The 22,952-nt window shown below is 42.2% G+C and overlaps 1 protein-coding gene across 1 annotated transcript in view; it reads left to right on the forward strand.

The window, feature by feature from the left end:
- The first annotated feature begins 18,548 nt into the window (after positions 1 to 18,548).
- The window catches only part of LOC138371153 (uncharacterized), a 32,302-nt gene continuing 27,898 nt past the window's right edge, over positions 18,549 to 22,952 (forward strand). The window contains exons 1-4 of the mRNA XM_069335988.1: positions 18,549 to 18,563; positions 21,182 to 21,544; positions 21,674 to 21,883; positions 22,560 to 22,739. Coding sequence (XP_069192089.1) covers positions 18,549 to 18,563; positions 21,182 to 21,544; positions 21,674 to 21,883; positions 22,560 to 22,739 — 768 coding nt within the window. The remainder of the gene's footprint in view (positions 18,564 to 21,181; positions 21,545 to 21,673; positions 21,884 to 22,559; positions 22,740 to 22,952) is intronic.

Genomic DNA, 22,952 nt, shown 5'->3' on the forward strand with positions numbered 1-22,952 from the left:
TTTGTTCTCTGTATTTCCTCTAATTCAGAGATCTCTCCTGGTCTGTAAGGGGAAGTGAGCACAAGCAATAGTTAAGATGGGACAGCATTAGTGATTTAAGTAGTATTAGCATTGCTGGTCCCTGGAACGTTCTCATAATCCATCCTACCATTTTCCTGGCTGCCACTATATTTGCTCAGTTATGTTCACTAAATGTCAGGTTGTCAGACATCATAATTCCCAGGTCTTTTACCTGTTGCTTTCCTACTACAAGTAGGTCTGATTGCATCCTGTACCCTGTGTTTTGTTTAAGTTCTTTGTTTCCACCATACCTAAGTACTGTAGAAACCCACTTATCCGGAATCTGCCAATCCGGAAAATGCCCTAATCCGGCAAAAGTCGTGGCCGGATAAAGTTATCTCCCTATCCAGCCAAAATGTCCATGGAAGCCGAACTAGCGGATATTTGGCTGGATCAGCGGCCTAACACTCATTGTACACCACCCCCAGGAAGGGAGGGAATCCTGAAGGGAGGGAGGGGGTCACTCTCACTGCTGCTCACTTCCTCTGCCCTGCCCACATTCACTGCTTCCCTCCCTCCTTCCCCAAGAGATCCTTCTGTAGGTGGCAGTAGATTGCCAGCCAGAGATAGCCTGGAGAATTTCCATCTAATACAATAAAGGTGTCATGAAACAAGTATTTTTATAACTTTTTATTATCCTAATAATATTTCTAAACAAAATCTGTAACCAAAAATATATACATGATGATGTACAGTGTGTCCTCACTTGAAAGAACTATATGAGGCGAGGCTGATTCATTTCACCGCGGAATTCGTTCTACCTGTCGGCCCCAGGCTGTCCCTCCCCTTAATGTGAAAATAACAGAGGTCCTACATCCACTATCAACTAAACAAAATTCACAGAAAATCTATTTATTATGTATTTATTATTTTGAACATGGCACATGATAGAACAGTCATTGGTAAACAATTCCATATCAAAATCATAACTATGTGATGGTTATTGGTGGCTGCAAATATGATGTATTGGCCAGGATTTCCATAAGCCAAATGAATCAGTCTATATAAATATTCATAAACAATTCATTTATTATGAATTAATTTTCACTATGGCATTTGATAGAACAATCATTTACAAACAATTTGGAATAAAAATGCTATGAATTTAAGCATTAATGAATCCAGTCAAGCAAAATCACATAATTTTCCCAACAAACTGACAAGAAGAGGGGCGGTTGGCGGGCGGCCGGTCACTGGTAGTCAGGCACGGGATAGCGTCGGGGCCGGTAGCTGGTAGTCAGGTGTGGGAGGGGGGAAGGTTGTAGCATGTTGGCAGTAGAGGAGTTGGGGTGGGGGGTGGTGGCCAGACTAGCAGGCCTTGGGCTAGACCAGCCCTCAGGCCTGGGCCAGGCCATCTCAGGTTTGGGCAGCAGAAAGTAACATGATGTTTAACCCTCAAACCGCGCATATCATAAATAAATGATATCAGTGACAAAACCGAAACCGCGCACATCATTTATATATGATTTCGTGTCTAGCGCTATAATTTAAACTCCCCGCCTGGGATAGGGGCAGCTATAGTACAGCCACGACCGATAGTTGCCAGATGCCACCTAGAAAAAAAATCCAGGCCAACATTCTTGGGTGTTACAGCGTCAGTATTGAGCAAGCCACCAAGGCTGGCGCACGCAGCACGAGCTCACAGCACTGCTGTTCAGCTTGTGACCACAGCATCGCCTACAAATACCATAATATATATGATACTGCTATTATTTAGCAGTGATAGTATTACTGAAGCCCCCTGACTGTGATAAAACTGACCAGGATTCTGATAATAGCAGGATTGTGGTGATATTTAGCGCTGTGCTCCATGGAGGGAGGCGTAAGGCTGTGCGAGGAAGGGTTGTGGCTTCGTCTTCTGACTGTGTGTGGCCACCATTTATTGACTGCACTCACCATACCAGCTTAGTGGTTCGATATGGTGAACACAAATGTAGATACTTATATATAACGTGTGTATAGAGTGTGATAACAGCGAGAGGAGTAGGTTGGGAGCCGCCATTTTGGTGAGGGAGGAGCGTCGTCTGCACGTCTTGGCATAGGTGTTTACTGATGGCCACTATGGTTTTTGGGCACCATACCAGCTTATTTGTTCAGGTATGGTGAATAAAACAGGTAGATACTTATATATAATATGTGTATATAGCGTAATAACACCACAAACAATATTGTTGAAGGACAAATATTAGTGCGTCTGGCCTTGAGGGCGGCCGCCGATCATAGCTACTGTGAGTAGCTATGTCTTTGTGGCCTTTACTCACCATACAAGCTTAGATGTACAGTTATGGTGAACAAAACATGTAAATACGTATATATAACGTCCGTGTATAGTGAATAAATACGGAAAGAGTATTGTAGGAGGTGAATGAGGGTGAGTGAGGTGGTGTTGAAGGAGGGAGTGGCAGTGAGTGGCTCGCTGGTGTTTGGCGGTCACTCCTCGTTGCTTTTTGACTCACAAGACCAACTTAGTAGTTCGTTATGGTGTACAAAACATGCAAATACTTATATATAACCTGTGTATATAGTGTAACAACAGCAAAACTATTTGTTTATTGTTTTATGAACATAATAATTGAATCACTAATATGCACACCATAATTTTGAGTACAGCGATGGTTCACACATTTTATAATATAAATATACCACAATTCACTGTGTGGAATAATATTACTGCAAAAAAACTAAGAAAAAATCAACCAGAGACATTGAAATAATTAGGTTATAATATATTTGTGGCAACTGCCGTCTGACAGCTCGGGCAGAGTAGACCTCATCTGGCGAAGGCTCTGCCAACGCCCGTTTTTTGCCACACTTCCCTACCCTATTGCGGCTAAAATATGCCACCTACGATTTTTTTGTTATTTTTTCCATGATCAGGGAACAAAAATGAACACTTCTATAAGACGAAAGAATTTTTTGGAATTTTTTTTTTGTTGCGCCTGTGGGTGTGAATTCCATTTGGGCCCCTAGCGGTTTGAGGGTTAACAGTGATAAATTCCAGGTACTCAGGTACAGCAAAAATGAGGATCTAAAACATAATACAGGGTATAAAACATAATCGAATTTTCCCATAATAGGAAAACAGCATGTCAAGGATTTGAGAATAATGATGTCCGACGACCTAATGTTTAGGGAGCATAACCAAACAAATATTGTAGCAGCCAGAAAAATGATTGGATGGATTACGAGAACTTTCAAATCTAAGGATCCCATCACAATGGTTGTACTCTTCAAGTCACTTGTGTTGTCCCATCTTGAGTACTGCTTAGTACTCACTTCCCCCTTCAGAGCAGGAGAGATTGCTGAAATAGAGGGAATACAGAGAACATATATGGCACACATAGATGCGATAAAGCACCTAAATTATCGGGATCGTCTCAAAGCTCTCCAAATGTACTTGCTAGAAAGGAGACAAGAGAGATACCAAATAATATACACATGGAAAATACTGGAGGGCCAGGTCCCAAATCTACACAGTAAAATAACAACATACTGGAGTGAACGATATGGAAGAAAATGCAGAATAGAACCAGTGAAGAGCAGAGGTGCCATGGGCACAATCAGAGAACACTGTATAAACATCAGAGGTTCGCGGTTGTTCTACGTCCTCCCAGCAAGCATAAGAAATATTGATGGAACAACCGTGGACATCTTCAAGAGGAAACTAGATGGTATCCTCCAAGGAATGCATGATCAACCGGGTTGTGGTGGGTATGAGGGCCTGTGGGCTGCTCCAAACAACAGCTTAGTGGACCAAACTCTCAAAAGTGAAGCCTGGCCTCGTGCCAGGTTTTGGTTATCTTGAGTTGATTTCGGGGCTTTTTTTTTTTTTTAGTGTCCCTGCGGCCCAGTCCTCGACCAGGCCTCCACCCCCAGGAAGCAGCCCGTGACAGCTGACCTATCTATTTTACTGCTAGGTAACAGGGGCATAGGGTGAAAGAAACTCTGCCCATTGTTTCTCGCCGGCGCCTGGGATCGAACCCAGGACGACAGGATCACAAGTCCAGTGTGCTGTCCACTCGGCCGACCGGCTCCCCATAGTAGTCCCCATGGGGAGTAGAAGAACTCCCAGAACCCCATCAAGCAGGCTAGACCTCAGACCAGGCCTCAGGCCAGACCTCAGACCAGACCTCTGGCCATGCCCCAGGCCAGGCCTCGGGCCAGACCTCATGCCAGACCTGACCAGGCCTCGGGGTAGACCAGACCAGGCCTTGGGTCAGACCAGGCCAGACCTCAGATGAGGCTTCAGGCCAGACCTCAGACCAGGCCTCAGGCCAGACCTCAGGCCAGGCCTCAGGCCAGGCCTCAGACCAGGCCTCAGGCCAGACCTCAGGCCAGTTCTCAGGCCAGATCTCAGCCCAGGCCAAAGATCAGGCCTCAAGCCAGACATCAAGCCAGACCTCAGACCAGGCCTCAGGCCAGACCTCAGATTAGGCCTCAGGTCAGACCTCCTTGAGGTTACCTTGAGGTGCTTCTGGGGCTTAGCGTCCCCGCGGCCCGGTCGTCGACCAGGCCTCCTGGTTGCTGGACTGATCAACCAGGCATTTAGACGCGGCTGCTCGCAGCCTGACATATGAGTCACAGCCTGGTTGATCAGGTATCCTTTGGAGGAGGTATCCCCCCCCCTTCCCTGTCCCCTCGTCCTCCCAACCATTCCCCACTCCCCCATCCCCTCATCCTCCCCACCATTCCTCCCTCCCTTCCCCATCCCCTTGTCCTCCCCACCATCCTCCACACTCTCCGTCCCCCTCGTCCTCCCCACTTCCCCCCTTTCCCCGTCCCCTCGTCCTCCCCACCATACCCAACCCCCCCCGTCGCCTTGTCCTCCCCACCATACCCAACTCCCCCATCACCTCGTCCTCCCCAACATCCCCCACTTCACTATCCCCTTGTCCTCTCCACCATTCTCCATTCCCCCATCCCCTCATTCTCCTAACCATGCTACACTCCCCCGTACCCCTCGACCTCCCCACCATTATCCTCACCCTCGTTCTTCCCCCACCATTCCCCACTCCTGTCCCCTTGTCCTCCCCACCATTCCCCACTCCCTCATCCAATTCGTTCCCAAATGATCTGATGTTCCCATCACTGAAAAAAAAGTAGAACAGTTAAAAAAAATGAAAATGAAAAAAATAACAAAATAAACTATACCCACAATGAACAGTATGGTAAACAACACAGCTCAATTCCAATGCAATGTCACACAAAATAATTAAATCAAAATGAAAATAAATCAAAATCTTTGAAAATTAAATTTATCAATGCAATCGGAAACATTGAAATGGAATTGTAACATATTTGGTATAGCGTGTGTTGCTATTACGTGCAACAGATGGCGCTGTTTTTTAAAAAAACGTATGTTTTTACCTGTCACAGATGAGGCATGTATATATTAGGCATATAAAAACACATGCCTATTCAAATGCAACATCGTGTCAAAATTTAAAAGCAATCGGTAAAGAGGTTTCGAAGATTTCCCCTCACATAAAAAACATGGGAAAAACAGTTTTTCAAGAAAAGCATGTTCTTCCCGTTACAGGCGTGACATCTATATAGTAAGAATATAAAAACACGCTCTGTTGTGAATGGAACATTGTCAAAATTTCAAAGCAATCTGTGAAGAACTTTTGGAGATTAGCAATTTTGAACAAACGAACATTTACATTTTTATTTATATAGATAAACATAATAAGTGAATAATATAGTAATAATAATAATAATAATTTATTTAGGAACAGTACATACATAGTTGCAGCGTTACAGTACAAACATTCTGTTAGATTTAAAGACAGAGGTAGTACATACAATACCTAAAGCCACTAGTACGCATAGCGTTTCGTTCAAGGAGAGTTGGAAAAAAAAAACCACTTAGACTAAAACTTAATAGTAATTGAGCTTAAAGTATAAATTGTGTTGAATGAAAAAAAAAATAAAAGATAAAAAAGGGGGGGGGGGAACATGGTACAAAATAGCCAATATACAAGTTGGTTAACAAACAGGTTTTTTTTTTTTTAAATAGTATGACCTGGGTTGACATTTAGAAGTAAGGTAGGTTACATGGAGTTAATTAGGTAGTACTTAGTTTTTATCTTAAACTGGTTTAGAGAGGTACAATTTTTGACATAATTGGGAAGGTCATTCCACATTCTGGGTCCCTTGATTTGTAGAGCATTCCTAGTTTGATTAAGTCTAACTCTTGGAATATCAAATAGGTATTTGTTTCTGGTGTGGTGCACATGAGTTCTGTTACAACCTTCTAGGAAGTGTTGAAGGTCAGGATTGACATTACAATTCAGAGTTTTAAATATATAGAGTACACAAGAGAGGATGTGCAGTGACTTAATATCTAACATATTCAGAGATTTGAGTAGGGGTACCGAGTGATATCTGGGGCCAGAGTTAGATATTGTTCTAATAGCAGCTTTGTGTTGGGTAATTAGAGGATGTACATGATTTTGGGTAGTAGAACCCCAAGCACAAATACCATAGATGAGATAAGGATAGATGAGAGAGTAATAGAGCATCACCAGGGCAGGACTAATATGCTCATAATACTTTTGAGTATAGCGATAGGTCACACATTTTATTATATAAATATATCACACTACATACTATTGAATAATATTACTCAAAAAAAAACAGAAAAAATCAGAGACATTGAAATAATTAAGTAATAATATCTTTGTGGGAACTCCCGCTTGACAGCTCGGGTGGAGCTGACCGCCTCCGATGATTACTCTGTCAACGCCTCACTTTTGCCAGACTTCCTCGCCCTATTGTGGTCAAAATATGTCACAATTTATTTTCTATTTTTCCCATGATCAGGGAACACAAATGAACACTTTTATAAGACGTGTTGCAGGCTAAAATCGCAAGAGCAGCTCAAGGGTTAACAAAAACCAACTAATAATATCAGGGGTTTTGCGGCGTGATGAGGGTATCGACATCATAAAACCGAAACATGCACAGTCCCTGATGAAGGTAATGCTGTCATCAATTAATGCATTTTTAAAAATTCCCTTTATTGTCCAAATATTATGGGACTGGTTTTAAATGTTCCCCTTTATATTGTGAACAATTTGATAGCAAAATGAATGACGTAGCATGAAAATTGAGGTTAGAAAGCTGAAAAGAGTACAGTATAAACATTTGAGTGTGGTTTGTACACTCATTGCCAATGCTCAGCCTTCCTTGCGGTGTGTGCGCTAGGTCACCCGCTGGGCCAGCAAAAGAGTTAATATTGACCTCTGTGAGCCTTCAAGTTGCTAGTTTCCTCAACTGTATGAATTCCTGCTTGTTCATACCCCTAATTACTAAACCTTTTAGAATTACTGAAACGACTGCCTTTACTCTTGACCACATCTGGACTAACATAACCTCTCCACTTACCTCAGGAATAATCACTGATAGGACCACAGACAATTACCCTATATTTCTTCTAACCAACATTAATAAACCACCTTTAGATACAATGAAGATAAGCTTTAAGCTGCACAATGAAACTTCTAAAAGCAGCTGTATTGCTGCTGCCTCTAATATCAACTGGGAGTCTGAAATAGGTGACATAGTGAATATCAACCTTGCAGTGCAAACATGTCTTCACAAAACTTTGAGCCTTGCCTTGAGGATACCTTGAGGTGTTTTCGGGGCTTAGCGTCCCCGCGGCCCAGTCGTCGACTTGGCCTCCTCGTTTCTGGACTGGTCAACCAAGCTGTTGGACGCGGCTGCTCACAGTCTGACTTATGAGTCACAGCCTGGATGATCAGGTATCCTTTGGCGGTGCTTGTCAAGTTCTGTCCTGAACATTGTGAGGGGTTGGCCAGTTATGCCCCTTATGTGTAGTGGAAGTCTGTTGAACAGTCTCGGGCCTCTGATATTAATAGATTTCTCTCTTAGAGTACCTATTGCACCTCTGCTCTTCAACGGGGGTATTCTGGACATCCTGCCATACCTTCCAGTCTCATATGATATTATTTCTGTATGCAGGTTTGGGACCAGCCCCTTTACTATTTTCCATGTGTAAATTATTATGTATCTTTCCCGCCTACGCTCAAGAGAATACAGATTTTGGCATTTTAGTCGATCCCAATAGTTTAGATGTTTTACTGAGTGGAGTCTAGCAGTAAAGGATCTCTGCATGCTCTCCAAGTAAGCAATTTCACAAGCTTTGAAAGGGGCTGTCATTGTGCAGAAGTATTCCGCTCTAGAGAGCACTAGCGTGTTGAAGAGATCATCATTGGTATAGCATCTCTAGTGTGAACGATTCTTTTTATCCAACTTGTCATATTTATTGCAGTTGTGACAGCTTCTTTATTGTGTTCTTTAAAGGTAAGGTCTTCCGATATGAGTAAATCCAAATCCTTTACATTGCTTTTTTGTTCTATGTTATGATTTGACTGTGTTTTGTACATTGTTTCCATTTTTAGATTTTAATTTTTTCCGTGGCGCATAAGCTGGACCTTATCTTCGTTAAACACCATATTATTTTCTGTAGCCCCTAGAAAGACGTGATTTATATCTGCAGGTTTGCTGTGTCCTCTATGTTGTCTACTCTCATAAAGATCCTAGTGTCATCTGCAAAATATGGTATGGTACTATAGAGTGTGTCCTTCTCGATGTCCGATATGAAGATGAGAAAAGAGTACTGGAGCAAGCACAGTACCCTGAGGGACTGAGCTCTTCACGGTCGATGGACCAGATTTTATTTTGTTGACTATTGCACATTGGGTTCTGTTAGTCACGAAATTGTAGATCCATCTGCCTATTTTTCCGGTAATTCCTTATGAACGCATTTTATGTGCAATAACACCATGGTCACATTTGTTGAAGCCTTTTGTGAAATCTGTATAAATTACATCAGCGATTTGTCTGTCTTCATGGCATCTAATGCCATGTCATAGTGGTCCAGCAACTGTGATATGCAAGAGCACCCTGTTTTGAAACCATGTTGTCCGGGGTTATGTAGATGCTGGGATTCCATGTGTTTTGTAATCATACATCTTAGCACTCAAAGATTTTTATGATGTACGATGTTAGTGCTATCGGTCTGTAATTTTTTACCTCTGCCTTATTTCCTCCTTTATGGAGTGGTGCTATCTCTGCTGTTTTTAGTATGTCAGGAATAACACCAGTATTTAGGCTTTGTCTCAAAAGAATGTGAAGCACCTGCGATAGTGTGTTTTTTACAGTTGTTGATGAATATAGGGTTCCAAGAATCTGGGCCTGGTGCAGAGTGCATAGGCATACTGTCTATGGCTTCTTCAAAATCCAGTGGAGATAGGGTGACATCTGATATATGATTTGATGTTGGTATCATATCCATGAAAAATTCATTTGGGTTATTTTACGTTGTGGTATTCGTAATAATATTATTATGTTGTGAGTTGATAGATTGTCTCTCCCGGACAACCCACCAAACCCAAAACCTCTGTAGAGTGCTTACACTTAAATCAGGAGATCACCCTGCATGCTTCTTACTTTTGGAGAGGGCTCAGCATCACATCTGTAGGGGATGCGGCTCCAACACCAGCCTCGTTGTCATGTGCACACACCCACTTGAGCCGCCGTGACTCCCCACTATCTCCTCGGATGGTATGATGTCCCCAATCCCCTTTCCTGAATTATTATTCTGTACTACTCTGTCAACAGCTGTAGTGCTTTCTCTCTCTCTCTCTCTCTCTCTCTCTCTCTCTCTCTCTCTCTCTCTCTCTCTCTCTCTCTCTCTCTCTCTCTCTCTCTCTCTCTCTCTCTCTCTCTTTCTTTCTTGTTTTCTTTCTTTCTTTCTTTCTTTCTCTTTCCCTCCCTCCCTCCCCTCCCCCCTCTTCCTCCCTTCCTTTTTTTTCCTGGGAAGCCTCACTAGGAGAAGGGCAAACATCTGATGATTATGAATTTAATTAGTGTTGTTTAATAACAACACATAACATATATAAAATACTCACATACAGTATATAAGTATATAAACTTCAACACCTTTTGATGTTATAACCTGGTTACAAACCACTACCATCAGGACTCTATCAGTTGCTTATACCAAGTGGTAGCCCAACTCCTGGCTTGCCACTTATGCTACCAACCTCACTTAGTGAGTTAAACCTTGTAAAACAAATATGGCACTATCAGCCCTAGAACATATATATACATATGGCACTATCAGCCCTAGAACATATTTATCTCTGCAGGTACTCCAGCCTACAGTTGTAACTATAAACTTCAGTATAAGTATTCCTTGGCATAAAAATGATAAGCAATCACCTACCTTTCACTGCGTCTTGCATGCACTTTTCCAACTCCCTACAAGTAGTCAATACGAACTTCCTTCCCATATCTAAAGTTCACTACCCTGACATCAGGTTCTTCCAGGTTCATCTACTAGGATCCTCTACAGCTCTTTCAGGCTGCTGCACCATGAAGTTTTCCTTGGACTCCAGTGGTACTTCACCACTGATTCCACAGAAGCATGCGAGACTTCACTGCTCCTCTTCACACAATTTGAGGTCCAAATCCTCATTATGGGGCTTGCTCTTTCACAGAGTACAACATCTACTCCTACAGTCTTGGAGTTCCACTCATTAACTTCTTCTCTGGCCTCAGAGTGCAACCCGTTCTCACAAATTCGTAAAGTCAATATTGACTTATTAACTACGTGCATAGGTGATATACTAAACATAATAGATACCCTTAAAAAGATTCATAGAAAACACCGACCTTACCTAACCTTGTTAGTATCTTAAGATAAGCATCTTATTGCTTCGTAATTACAATTATTACTTAACCTATACCTATTATAGGTTAGGTAATAATTGTAATTACGAAGCAATAAGATGCTTATCTTAAGATACTAACAAGGTTAGGTAAGGTCGGTGTTTTCTATGAATCTTTTTAAGGGTATCTATTATGTTAAGTATGTCACCTATGCACATATTTAATAAGTCAATATTGACTTATTAAATTTGCGAGAACGGGTTGCAGAGTACTCCCATCAACTCCTTCCTCAGAACAAACCTGCAATCCATTGATACACCAATAAAAATGTTCTTCTACAAACATATAACTTTAATGAACTACACACAATAAATGTTTCCCCCGACATCTCCCTGCTTCCCAAACACCGTAAGTATGGACTTCTCCGTTCGGGCGAATCCATCCTCCGCCTCGCCCGCTGAGCGGTTCCTCCGCCTGCCGCCACGAGGCAGCTACTCCGCCAGGAGCTAATCTCTCTGTCAGCCATGAGTGCTTGGAGGGTACGGACGTCGCTCCGCCCTCCAGGACGTTCCTCCATCTTTACTCTCCATTTTGAACTTTCTGCCTCAATAAAATTTTCCTAACATATCAATAAATACTGGCTACGGCCGATGGGCACACGACCAACTACAAACAATCACTGTTAATTTAACTGATTAAAACTGTGCCTACCACAAAAATGTCCCTTGCGAGGGCAATCACTTGATGACGCCTGACCAGGGCGCACACACGGCTGCCCATGAAAATGTTTCTGGACGGCTTCACAACTCTTCCTGCCATCCAGGACTCGTGACCACACATTTCAAGATTAATTCCACAGCTGAAACGTCTGCACACTTCCTTCCTCTTGAAGGTATATCAACTATGGGGTTCTTCTCTAACCGGAACCCAATGGAGCTCAACTTCCCCCTCACAATTTCTGGTGCTCAAGTGAGGTCAACGTCCTTATAAGTGAGCCTCACACCCCCAGCAAATTCTCCACATCTCATGACCAGCCATTTATTTATATCCTTATTCACTGCCATACATGCAAACCGTTTGTCAAATTCAATCGATGTCTACTATATAAATATCCAGGTCTATATCTCTTTAACCTCTTAGGTCAAATCTGGTAGAATGACTCTCAAGGGGAGACTCGCTTCTCCTGCAGGCTGAGATCATAACAGTTATCAATCTTTAGTGTGTTTAGTGGCTCGCATACTGCTTCCTCAGTATTTCGCTCATTTCTTTGTTGTCATCTGTGAAAGTTCCATATCTCTTTCGCAGGGGCTTGATGCTAGATGTGGTTTTTTATCTTGATTTTGCATATGAGAAAAAAAAAATTGTTTTTCCCTCTATTCCACTGATGGCCTTTTACTCTCTTTGCCTCTCCTGGGTTTTGTATGATTCTTGTAGCTTTAGTTCAATTGTTTCTATTTCTCTACCTAACCTTCTTCGCCGTTCATGAAAGCGGGTGCGACTCTCAAGTTGTTCCATGATTTGTTTTCTTCGACTATAGAGGGAACGACGTTCTCATTCCAATCTGCATCTCTTCCTGTTTTTTTCTTAGGGATATGCAGTTTGAGCATATTTCTAGTGCTACTGAGCTTATTTTTTTCAGGCACTGGTTCAGGTTTGCATTTTTTAGGTGTTCTTCCCAGCTTATTTCTGTTAAGTCTTGGTTCATTTGCTCCCAGTTTATCTGTTTATTATTGAAGTTGAATTTGCTGAAATCTCCACTGGGAATCGAGACTGGTTTTGAAGGTCTATTCCCCATGCTTGTCAAAACATCAATTAAGTTGTGATCTGAGTAACAGGTATTTGTAATCATTATGTTCCTGATCAATTCATCATTATTAGTGAAAATGATGTCCAGCGTGTTCTCCTTCCTAGTTGGTTCAACTATTTGCTGATTTAAGGCAAACCTGTCACACATTCGTAGCAGGTCATTTGCATGTGACTGTTCATTTAGGCTACTTCCAGGAATTCTCTCTGATAAAACTGTATTAGCTAGGGTCTTCCATTTCAGGTGCCGTAGGTTGAAGTCCTCAAGCAGGATGATGTTTGGGGCTGGATTTGTGAGATTTTCTAAGCAGTGTTCTATTTTCATTAGTTGGTCTTTAAACTGCTGATGATTTGCCTCTGGTGACTTATATACAAGGACAATAACTACATATAGGATCCCTATTTGATTATCAGCACTTTCACCATATTGTTTGTGTTGGCATCTATAATACCCACTGTCCAATGCTAACTAAACAAGTCACAACTAAAAGGTTAAACAATCCATGGCTTACTAAGGGTATACCTAAATCTGTTAATAAAAAACATGACTATGAGAAGAAGTAACAGTATAGGTTAGGGGTCATCTTCAAAGCAGTTTCAAGGAGATACTCATCAATGTTGTCCAAAATAATTAGGAGAGCCAAAATAAATATACCCAACCATATCTTTCCATTAAAATCTCTGTGGCTAGATCCTAGAAACTGAGTAAATTTGTTACACAGGATTTTCCAGATCCAAAACCGTACTGTCTGTCTGTTATTATATAGTTTTTCTCCGAGGGTTCTACCCATTGAGTTTCAATTATTTTTTCTAATATTTTGACTATTACACTTGTCAATGATACAGGTCTATATTTGATGGTATCCTCCCTGCTGCTACTGTTGTAGAGTGCTGCTGCGGCCTCTAATATCAACTGGGAGTCTGAAATAGGTAGCATAGTGAATATCAACCTTGTAGTGCAAACATTTCTTCTGTTAGCCTTTTTTTTCACACATCTGCTAGGACTCCTGTTCACGGGGATGCCTGAAAAATCTGTTGAAGTGGAATGCTGAAACTCAGGTGCACATTCTCTCAGGACCCATGGTGAAACTCCATCTGGGCCAAATGCTTTGTTCTTACTTAGCTTCTTTAGCATTTTTTTCCACTTCATATCTAGACACCTGTATGAAATGTGAGAAATCGATAAAGAATTTGGATAAAGAAAGAGAGCTAGGAGTGGTTCTAGATAGACAACTGTCACCTGAGGACCACATAAAGAACATTGTGTGAGGAGCCTATGCTCTACTTTCTAACTTAAAAATTGCTTTTAAATACATGGATGGCAAGATACTCAAGAAATTGTTCACAACTTTTGTTAAACCAAAGCTGAAATGGAATATGCAGTGGTTGTATGGTGCCCATATCTTAAGAAGCACATCAACAAACTGGAAAAGGTGCAAAAACATGCAACTAAATGGCTCCCAGAACAGAAGGACAAGAGCTATGAGGAGTGGTAAGAGGCATTAACCCCTTAACTGTGCGGCCTCCAAATATGACCCCCCTAATGTGCAAAAAATAAATTCTCATGAAAAATTTTGTTTTTCTAAAAGTGTCAAAAACCCCTCCCTATATATGGGTATAGCAATGGAATGTCGAAATTGTACCCACTTTGGCTGCTATGGGGTCCGTAAGATGGCGCATGACGTCATCATTCCTCGTGCGCCCTTGCCGTAAGCTCCCGGGGCCGGTGGGGCGCCTGGGGCAGGATGCGCGTGCTGCCGCGAATATATTTTTTGTTAATTTTTTGCACACAGTTCCAAATAAAATTTATTAGATTTTACGTGATGATCCAATGTATGGTGAACACGTACACTATATTATGGCAGTAAAACATCCGTACCATCCGTTGACACTGTGTTACGTGCATCACAAACAAGTACACTTATCCTGCACTTACTTCCAATTTATCACGCTGATATATTATATTTTCATTATATATACATACTGTACAGTAACACACACACTCAGTACTCCTTGAGTGTGTGCTATGCTGCGAATCAGCCAACGGGGCAGAGTGGCACCTTGTACTCCACGCACCAGGTGCTGATGCATCTTCACTTTTGTGATCTGCGTGTAGTGTTCCTGCATACTATGCATGCACGTTTACCCTTCTCACGTGATGCTGTGCCTGGCATATACTCCAGCATGTGTACCCCGAAGTTTTCATTACCCCGCAGTCTGTCTGGAGCTGCGTGTGGCATTGTTGCTTGCACCCTGCGCGGTACTACTCATCCCTCCCTGTCATACTTTACCAGCAGTTGTGACACAACGCTGGCTCTGAAGGTACGTATAGACGGTTTCCTGCTGGATTTCACTAGGTACATATTGCAGCAGTTGAGCACTGCAACATCCATTAGGTGGAAGAAGAACTTTTTCGTCCACTTCACAGACCTGCGCACGCACTCCACACCACCAAGCATCATGTCACATTGATCGACGAGGCGCATGTTCACGTTATAGTCTATGACACAGTTCAGCTTATACATGGTGTTGCGCGTCTGAAAATGGACCTTCCCACTGTCCAACATAGCACCGGTGTGAATCGTCATCAGCATATTCACCTCACATCTGTCCTTTCACCGCACTGACAGCATATTGTCACACTTGCGCAGCTGGCACTAGCCCACAGATATACCTATACCGAACACTGGCATTTCTTTCCTGAGGACCTTCACAGTGCCACATACGCCGGTGTTGTGGGCAAGGAGGTATCTAGTCAACAGGGGGCTGGTGTAATAGTTGTCTGTGAACAGTATATGCCCCCTGTTCAGCAACGGTTCCATCAGGGTTTTTACGACACTGCCAGAGAACCCGTGTTCATCTATAGCTGGTATGTCGACGTCTGTACCAGAATACAAGATCATGTCCAGGACGATACCAGTCTCACAGTCGCACAGCATGAAAAAATTAAGTCCAAAACGGTGCCGCTTGGAAGGGATGTACTGCTTGAATGCCAGTCTGCCCTTGAACAGTACAAGCAACTCGTCGATAACGACATTCTGTCCAGGTACAAAATAATCTTTGAACTTCCCTCGCAGATCTCTGAATACCTTGCGTACCTTCCACAGTCTGTCGTGTCTGACCTCATTTGCATTGTTCTCGAAATGCAGGCACCTGAGAATCAAGAGGAACCTATCCCGCGACATATACCGGTTGAAGATGGGTGATGGAACAAGGCTGCCTTTGTTCCAATAGTCCTGGACGACAGCTTTCTTGGAGTGTTTCATCATCATGCATAGTGCCAGACACACGTACATCTCATCAATTGTCGTATCTTTCCATCGTGTGAGGCAGGAAATATGCTGCCGTCTATGAGGGTGTGGGCGTACGTGTTTGTCTCGGTCACGAGATGGGTCATGAAGACATTATCAAAATAGGCCTGGAAATATTCCATGTCTGCCATATCATCACCGGTATATGGGAATAAAGCTGTAACATCAACATCGGTATCATCAAACGTTGGCATTTGAGGGACAATTGTGGCGCAATCCTCCTACACAAGTACACCAGGGAGTTTGGTGTTGGCGCCAACAACACGGTCAACACCACCATGAGCACCAAAACCTCGACTATGTCGCCTGCTGCTGGAGCTGCGTGAGGGTATGCTTGGCGCTGAGGCAGATTTTCGTACCATAGGCCTACCACGAACTCCTGATGTTGAGGGCCCACTGTCATCATGCTGTGAGACATGCTGTCACTTGCCTCGACATGTTACTAAGACAGCAAAGCCCCGCCTGGTACCACCCCCGCTGCTAGTACTCGGGCCGTCCACACTACTCGTAGCGGAGCCAATGTCATTGAAGCCCGAGAAAGATTCGTCACATGTACTGTCACTGAATAAACTGGCGTCTGGGTGATAACGGTGTTGACTCAGGGCGGTGAGACAAGCAGAGCGAGGAGCGTGTACCGTACACGCTCGCCACATCATCCACTTCCGTCTCTTCCTCACTCGTATCAGACCTCTGTGTCAGATCTTTCTCTGGATCATAGTCCAGGTCATCATCCATAGCACCATCGTCATACAAAATATCGAGAATCTTCTCAAAGAGTCGTTTTCCATGACCATGGGTCACCGTGGAGTGGGAGCTCATTGACGATGCGTCAGACATGGTTGTTGCTTGGAAACTGGGGCTCCCCACGGCCGTGGGGCATGCAGGGATTTTTTTTCAAGATGGCGGACGATCACTGGGGCTCCCAGTCATCCATTCCGTACCCGCGTCACCGCACGTCACTTTTAAATCGAACGTGAAAAATATAAATACCCGGAGGCGCGTAGTGCACCCCAAGCATGGGCCTGCAGGCGTGTTGCGTAGTTAAAGGGTTAAATATTCCAAAACTAAAAGATAAAAGAAAAAGAGGCGATATGATCACTATGTACAAAATAGTAACGGGAATTGATAAAATTGATAGGCAAAAATTCCTGAGACCTGGAACTTCAAGAACAAGAGGTCTTAGATTTAAACTAAACAAAGGTGCCGAAGAAAATTAAATTTTCTAGAAGTGAATAAGAAAATTCACTTTCACAAACAAGTGGGGTAGACGGTTGGAACAAGTTAGGTGAGAAGGTGGTGGAGGCCAAAAGCATCAGTAATTTCAAAGCGTTATACGACAGTGCTGGGAAGACGAGACATCATGAGCATAGCTCTCATCCTGTAACTACACTTAGGTAATTATATAATTTATAGGTTGTGTGGGGTCTATGCTCTCCTATTTCACATTCCATAACATGGCATTTGTTCGCATTAAATTCCATTTGCCAAGTGGTGCTCATACACTTATTTTGTTCAGGTCTTCTTGAAGGGCAGGACAATCATGAATTTATGATTTCTGTCAGTACAATAGTCAGTTCTGCACATGTGGAGCATAGTGACTTACAAAGGAAAATTATTATTATTACTGTAATAATTATATATCCTCCCCAAAGCAATGGAATAGTATAGGAAACACTTGTTTAAGACATTCACTGGTTGAAAATATATATATCCCTTAAATTGCACATCGCATCATATGATGCTTTGACCGACTTGAAGAAAATTGTGCATCACATCATATGATGCTTTGGAGTACTACGCAAGATTTAAACAGCCTGCGGATACACAGGGTTCACCACACCTTCATCAGGGCTCTTGTAAACAGACGCCCTTTTTTAAAAAAATCGTGGGCCAAATTCCCGGGTGTTAGGGGCCTCAGTATTGAGTGAGTTACCAAGCCTAATGCACGCAGCATGAGCTCACAGCACTGCTGTTCAGCTTGTGATCACAGCATCGCCTAAAAATGCCATAATATACTTGTTCATGCTATTATGTAGCGATGATATTATTACAGATGACCCCTGACTGTGATAAAACTGACCAGGGTTCTGATAATAGCAGAATTGTGGTGATATTTAGCGCTGTGCTGCATGGAGGGAGGAGTAATGCTCTGGGAGGGAGGGTGGTGGTGTTGTCTTCTGACTGTTTATGGCCACCTTTTATTGACTGCACTCACCATACCAGCTTAGTGGTTCGCTATGGTGAATACAAATGTAGATACTTATATATAATGTGTGTATAGAGGGTATAATCAGCAAGAGGAGTAGGTTGGGAGCCGCCATTTTGGTGAGGGCAGTGGCATCGTCTGCACGATATATCATGTTGTTTACTGGTGACCACGATGGTCTTTGGGCACCATACCAGTTTACTTGTACAAGTATGGTGAATAAAACAGGTAGATATTTATATATAATGTGTGTATATAGCGTAATAACACCACAAACAGTATTGTTGGAGGAGAAATATTAGTGCGTCTGGCCTTGAGGGCGGCAGCCAGCTGACTGTGTGAGGTCCTACGTCTTTGTGCCTTTACTCACCATACAAGCTTAGATGTACAGTTATGGTGAACAAAACATGTAAATACTTATATATAACATCTGTATATAAAAGCAAAAACAGTATGGTGGGTGGAGAATGGTGGCAAGTCAGGTGAGGTGAGGGAGGGAGTGGCAGCCAGAGGCGGGCTGCCTCTGGCTGCCGCTGCCACTGCCACTGCCACTCAGCATACCAACTTAGTGGTTCGTTATGGTGAACACAAATGTAGATACTTATATATAGCGTCTGTATATAGTGAATAAAAGCAAAAACAGTATGGTGGGAGGAGAATGTGGGTGAGTCAGGTGACTTGAGGGAGGGAGCAAGTAGCAGCCAGTGGCAGGCTGCCACTGCCACTCAACATGCCAACTTAGTGGTTTGTTATGGTGAACACGAATGTAGATACTTATTTATAACGTCTGTATAAAGTGAATAAAAGCAAAAACAGTATGGTGGGAGGAGAATGTGGGTGAGTGAGGTGTTGAGGGAGGGCGGGAGTGGCTGGCTGGTACACGGCGGTCATTACTCGTTACTTTTTGACTCATAATAGCAACTTAGTGGTTCGTTACGGTGAACAAAACATGCAGATACTTATATATAACCTGTGTATATAGTGTAATAACCAGCAAAGTATTTGTTCACTGTTTGATGAATACAATTGAATCAACAATATGCACACTATATTTTTGAGTACAGCGATGATTCACTCATTTTATTATATAAATATATCACACTACACACTATTGAATAATATTACAGCAAAAAACTACGAAAAATCAAACAGAGACATTGAAATAATTAGGTAATTATCTCTTTGTGGAAACTCCGGCCTGACAGCTGGCAAGCGACAGACCGTCTGGGACGCACGCTGAGTCAGCGCCTGTTTTTTTGCCAGACTTCTCCGCCGTATAGCGGGCAATATATGCCACTTACGATTTTTATATTATTTTTCCCGTGATCAGTGAACACAAATTAACAGGTTAGGAAGAAGAAAGATTTTATTTTTATTTTTTTTTTGTATGCGCCTGTGGGTGTCAAATGGTATATAGCGATTCTCTATATACAAATGGTATATAGAGAAGAAGAGGCGATATGATCACTACGTACAAAATAGTAACGGGAAATGATAAAAATTGATAGGTAAAAATTCCTGAGACCTGGAACTTCAAGAACAAGAGGTCACAGATTTAAACTAAACAAAGGTGCCGAAGAAAATCTAATTTTTTAGAAGTGAATAAGAAAATTCACTTTCACAAACAAGTGGGGTAGACGGTTGGAACAAGTTAGGTGAGAAGGTGGTGGAGGCCAAAAGCGTCAGTAATTTCAAAGCGTTATATGACAGAGTGCTTGGAAGACGAGACATCATGAGCATAGCTCTCATCCTGTAACTACACTTAGGTAATTATATAGTTTATAGGTTGTGTGGGGTCTATGTTCTCCTATTCCACATTCTATAGCATGGCATTTGTTCACATTAAATTCCATTTGCCAAGTGGTGCTCATACACTTATTTTGTTCAGGTCTTCTTGAAGGGCAGGACAATCATGAATTTATGATTTCTGCCAGTACAATAGTCAGTTCTCTACATGCGGAGCACAGTGACTTAAAAAGAAAAATTATTATTATTAATAATTATATATCCTCCCCAAAGCAATGGAATAGTATAGGAAACACTTATTTAAGACATTCACTGGTTGAAAATATATATAGAAACAGCAGTGTTAAATGTTGAAAACAGTCTGGAACTCTATAAGACATACAAATGACCAGTTTTGGGATATGAGTTTTGTGTGAAACATTATTGGAACCAAGAGAGTGCACACAGAGTGGAGAGCGGCAGCAAGAGTTGTCCACTCAGGTGGCGACTACTCCAGTGTCCAGTACACGTCAATGCGATGCTTGGGGTGGTCTTCTACAGTAATGATAAGTGTATTAACTGTACTAGTGATTTTTTTCTTTGTAGTTTAGAGATAGGAATTTTAGGAATGTGTGTTTGTAGAACCCTGTGTGTCTTGTGTTATTTTGGGCTCATTCACCCACTTTAAGGAGTACTGTAATACGTGGTTTAAACTCCATCAACCTTGGTCCCCGTTAGTAAAGTGATTAAGTGTAGAGACCTTATATTGTAAAAATCCATGCTACATTTGTATATTACCAAGAGAGTGTACAGTAAAATAACGACTAAGCCCAGATTTGTGTGGGACCAATAGTCAATTCATCCATCATGTTTATGTTTGGTGAAGAGTGTCACTCAATCTCAACAATCCAGTAACGTAATCGTGTGTTCCCATAGTTAATAAGTGTAGAATAATCCGGAGTTCAATAAAGCCCATGTGTGAAGATTTAACCCACAGAGCACTTATTGTCCAACTTAGACTAAGAATACTTGACCCTTCCCCAATTATCATATATGATACATACATTTCCTTCTATTATTCATAAGAAAGTAAGGACAGGTATTGTTAATCTGTACTCTCGGGTACGGCTTACAGGCAGCCCTACTGCTGCAATATGTTACCAAAAAATATTATCCCATACTCCGGGATATATTTATAAAAAAAAAATATTGGCCGTTGTGTGAATATGTTAATCTGTAAGTAATATTAACTCTAGAATAGCTGATGCAGAGAATGTATATAGATATTATGCAATTTGTATTAGTAAATAAAGTACTGTAATAATACTTTGTTGTTGTAAATACATCTAGTTTAACCAAATATTCTTTTCCACAGGATAACAAGCCAGAGGAATGTTCAGTGTGTTTTAATGATTATGATGACAATCGGCTACGGCCTCGCAATCTGCCGTGTGGTCACACATTCTGCTCCCAGTGTATTGACAATGCTATCAAGAATGGTCAGCTGACCTGCCCCAGCTGCCGTGCTGAGCACGCTGCCACAGCTGCTACTCAGTTCCCAATTAGCTATGCTGTGGAGGCTTTAGTTAGGAAACTTAAAAATATCCAGCTAACAACTGAGGAAGTAGTGCCAGCAAAACCTTCTGAAGGTCCTGCCAGAGGCATCAGTAAGACGTTACATTCCCTGGTGCAGGAGCAGAAGAGCATCATCAGCAGCCTCATTACTAGCTGTGAAGAGGTACTGTCCCAGCTGGGGGAGTACCGGGGGCAGCTGGGGGACTGGAAGACTCACCACCTCCAGCTCCAGGACAGACTCTATGCTCTGGTAGAGCAGAACAAGTCAGCAATGAAGCTCTTGGAACTGGAGGATACCAGTGTGGTGGATATGACAACACATGGAGAGGAAGGGAAGACTCAGCTGCAGGCCATGTTGGGGAACCTCGACACGGGCAACACAGCACAGGAAGTATTCATGACCATCAATGAAGTTGACCAATGCAACATGGAGGTAGAAAATTGGCTCAAGAAGTGCCAGGAACTCTTCCCAGATGTCAAGACTGTCCACACTTCAGTGAAGGTACGCTGCTGAAGGTCATATTGTTTTCACCCAACAGAGTGTAGTATTGCCTCTATATAAACACTTTTGACATGGAGACACATCAAGATAAGAGTAGACTTTATGTATAGGAAACTTTTTGATCTAACACCTGAAACATTTTTATTAATAAAGTCAACTGTCATCTTGGTGTTTCTCTACACTGTGGTCAATGTAGAGAAACATTACTTATATTGTCAAATTACTTTACTCAGAGCCTGATGTTTCATTATAGTCCAGTTACTTTACTGAGAGCCTGATGTTTCATTATAGTCCAGTTACTTTACTCAGAGCCTGATGTTTCATTATAGTCCAGTTACTTTACTGAGAGCCTGATGCTTCATTATAGTCCATTTACTTTACTCATAGCCTGATGTTTCATTATAGTCCAGTTACTTTACTCAGAGCCTGATGCTTCATTATAGTCCATTTACTTTACTCATAGCCTGATGTTTCATTATAGTCCAGTTACTTTACTCAGAGCCTGATGTTTCATTATAGTCCAGTTACTTTACTCAGAGCCTGATGCGTCATTATAGTCCAGTTACTTTACTCAGAGTCAGATGCTTCATTATAGTCCAGTTACTTTACTCAGAGCCTGATGTTTCATTATAGTCCAGTTACTTTATTCAGAGCCTGATGCTTCATTATAGTCCAGGTTCCACCATTAATGTTTGTGTCGGTAATGACAGTGCAGGAGACCATCAGGGAGGCCCTGGAGATGACGACCACAGAGACAGGTGCCACAGGTGACCCCGTACACCTGGGAGACTCAGCCTCCAGCATCATGAATAAAGTTCAGGAAATCACTGGAGAGATCCCCCAGAAACAATTAACAGTAAGTTTTTTATTTTCTCTCATAGGTCATATCACATGATATTGAGTTGAGTTTTGAGGAGAGGAAGCCTGTTCCTAGGTTTATCAGGTTTCCCCAAGGTCAACTACTGACTTTCCTTAACATACAATTTACAATAGTTTTCTACCTCTGGGATAAATATTTACTGGTAGGTGAACATGTGGAACAGGTGAAAGGAAACATGTGAACCATTTC

The sequence above is a fragment of the Procambarus clarkii genome, chromosome 35 (assembly GCF_040958095.1).
Source record: "Procambarus clarkii isolate CNS0578487 chromosome 35, FALCON_Pclarkii_2.0, whole genome shotgun sequence".
NCBI classification, from domain to species: Eukaryota; Metazoa; Arthropoda; class Malacostraca; order Decapoda; family Cambaridae; genus Procambarus; species Procambarus clarkii.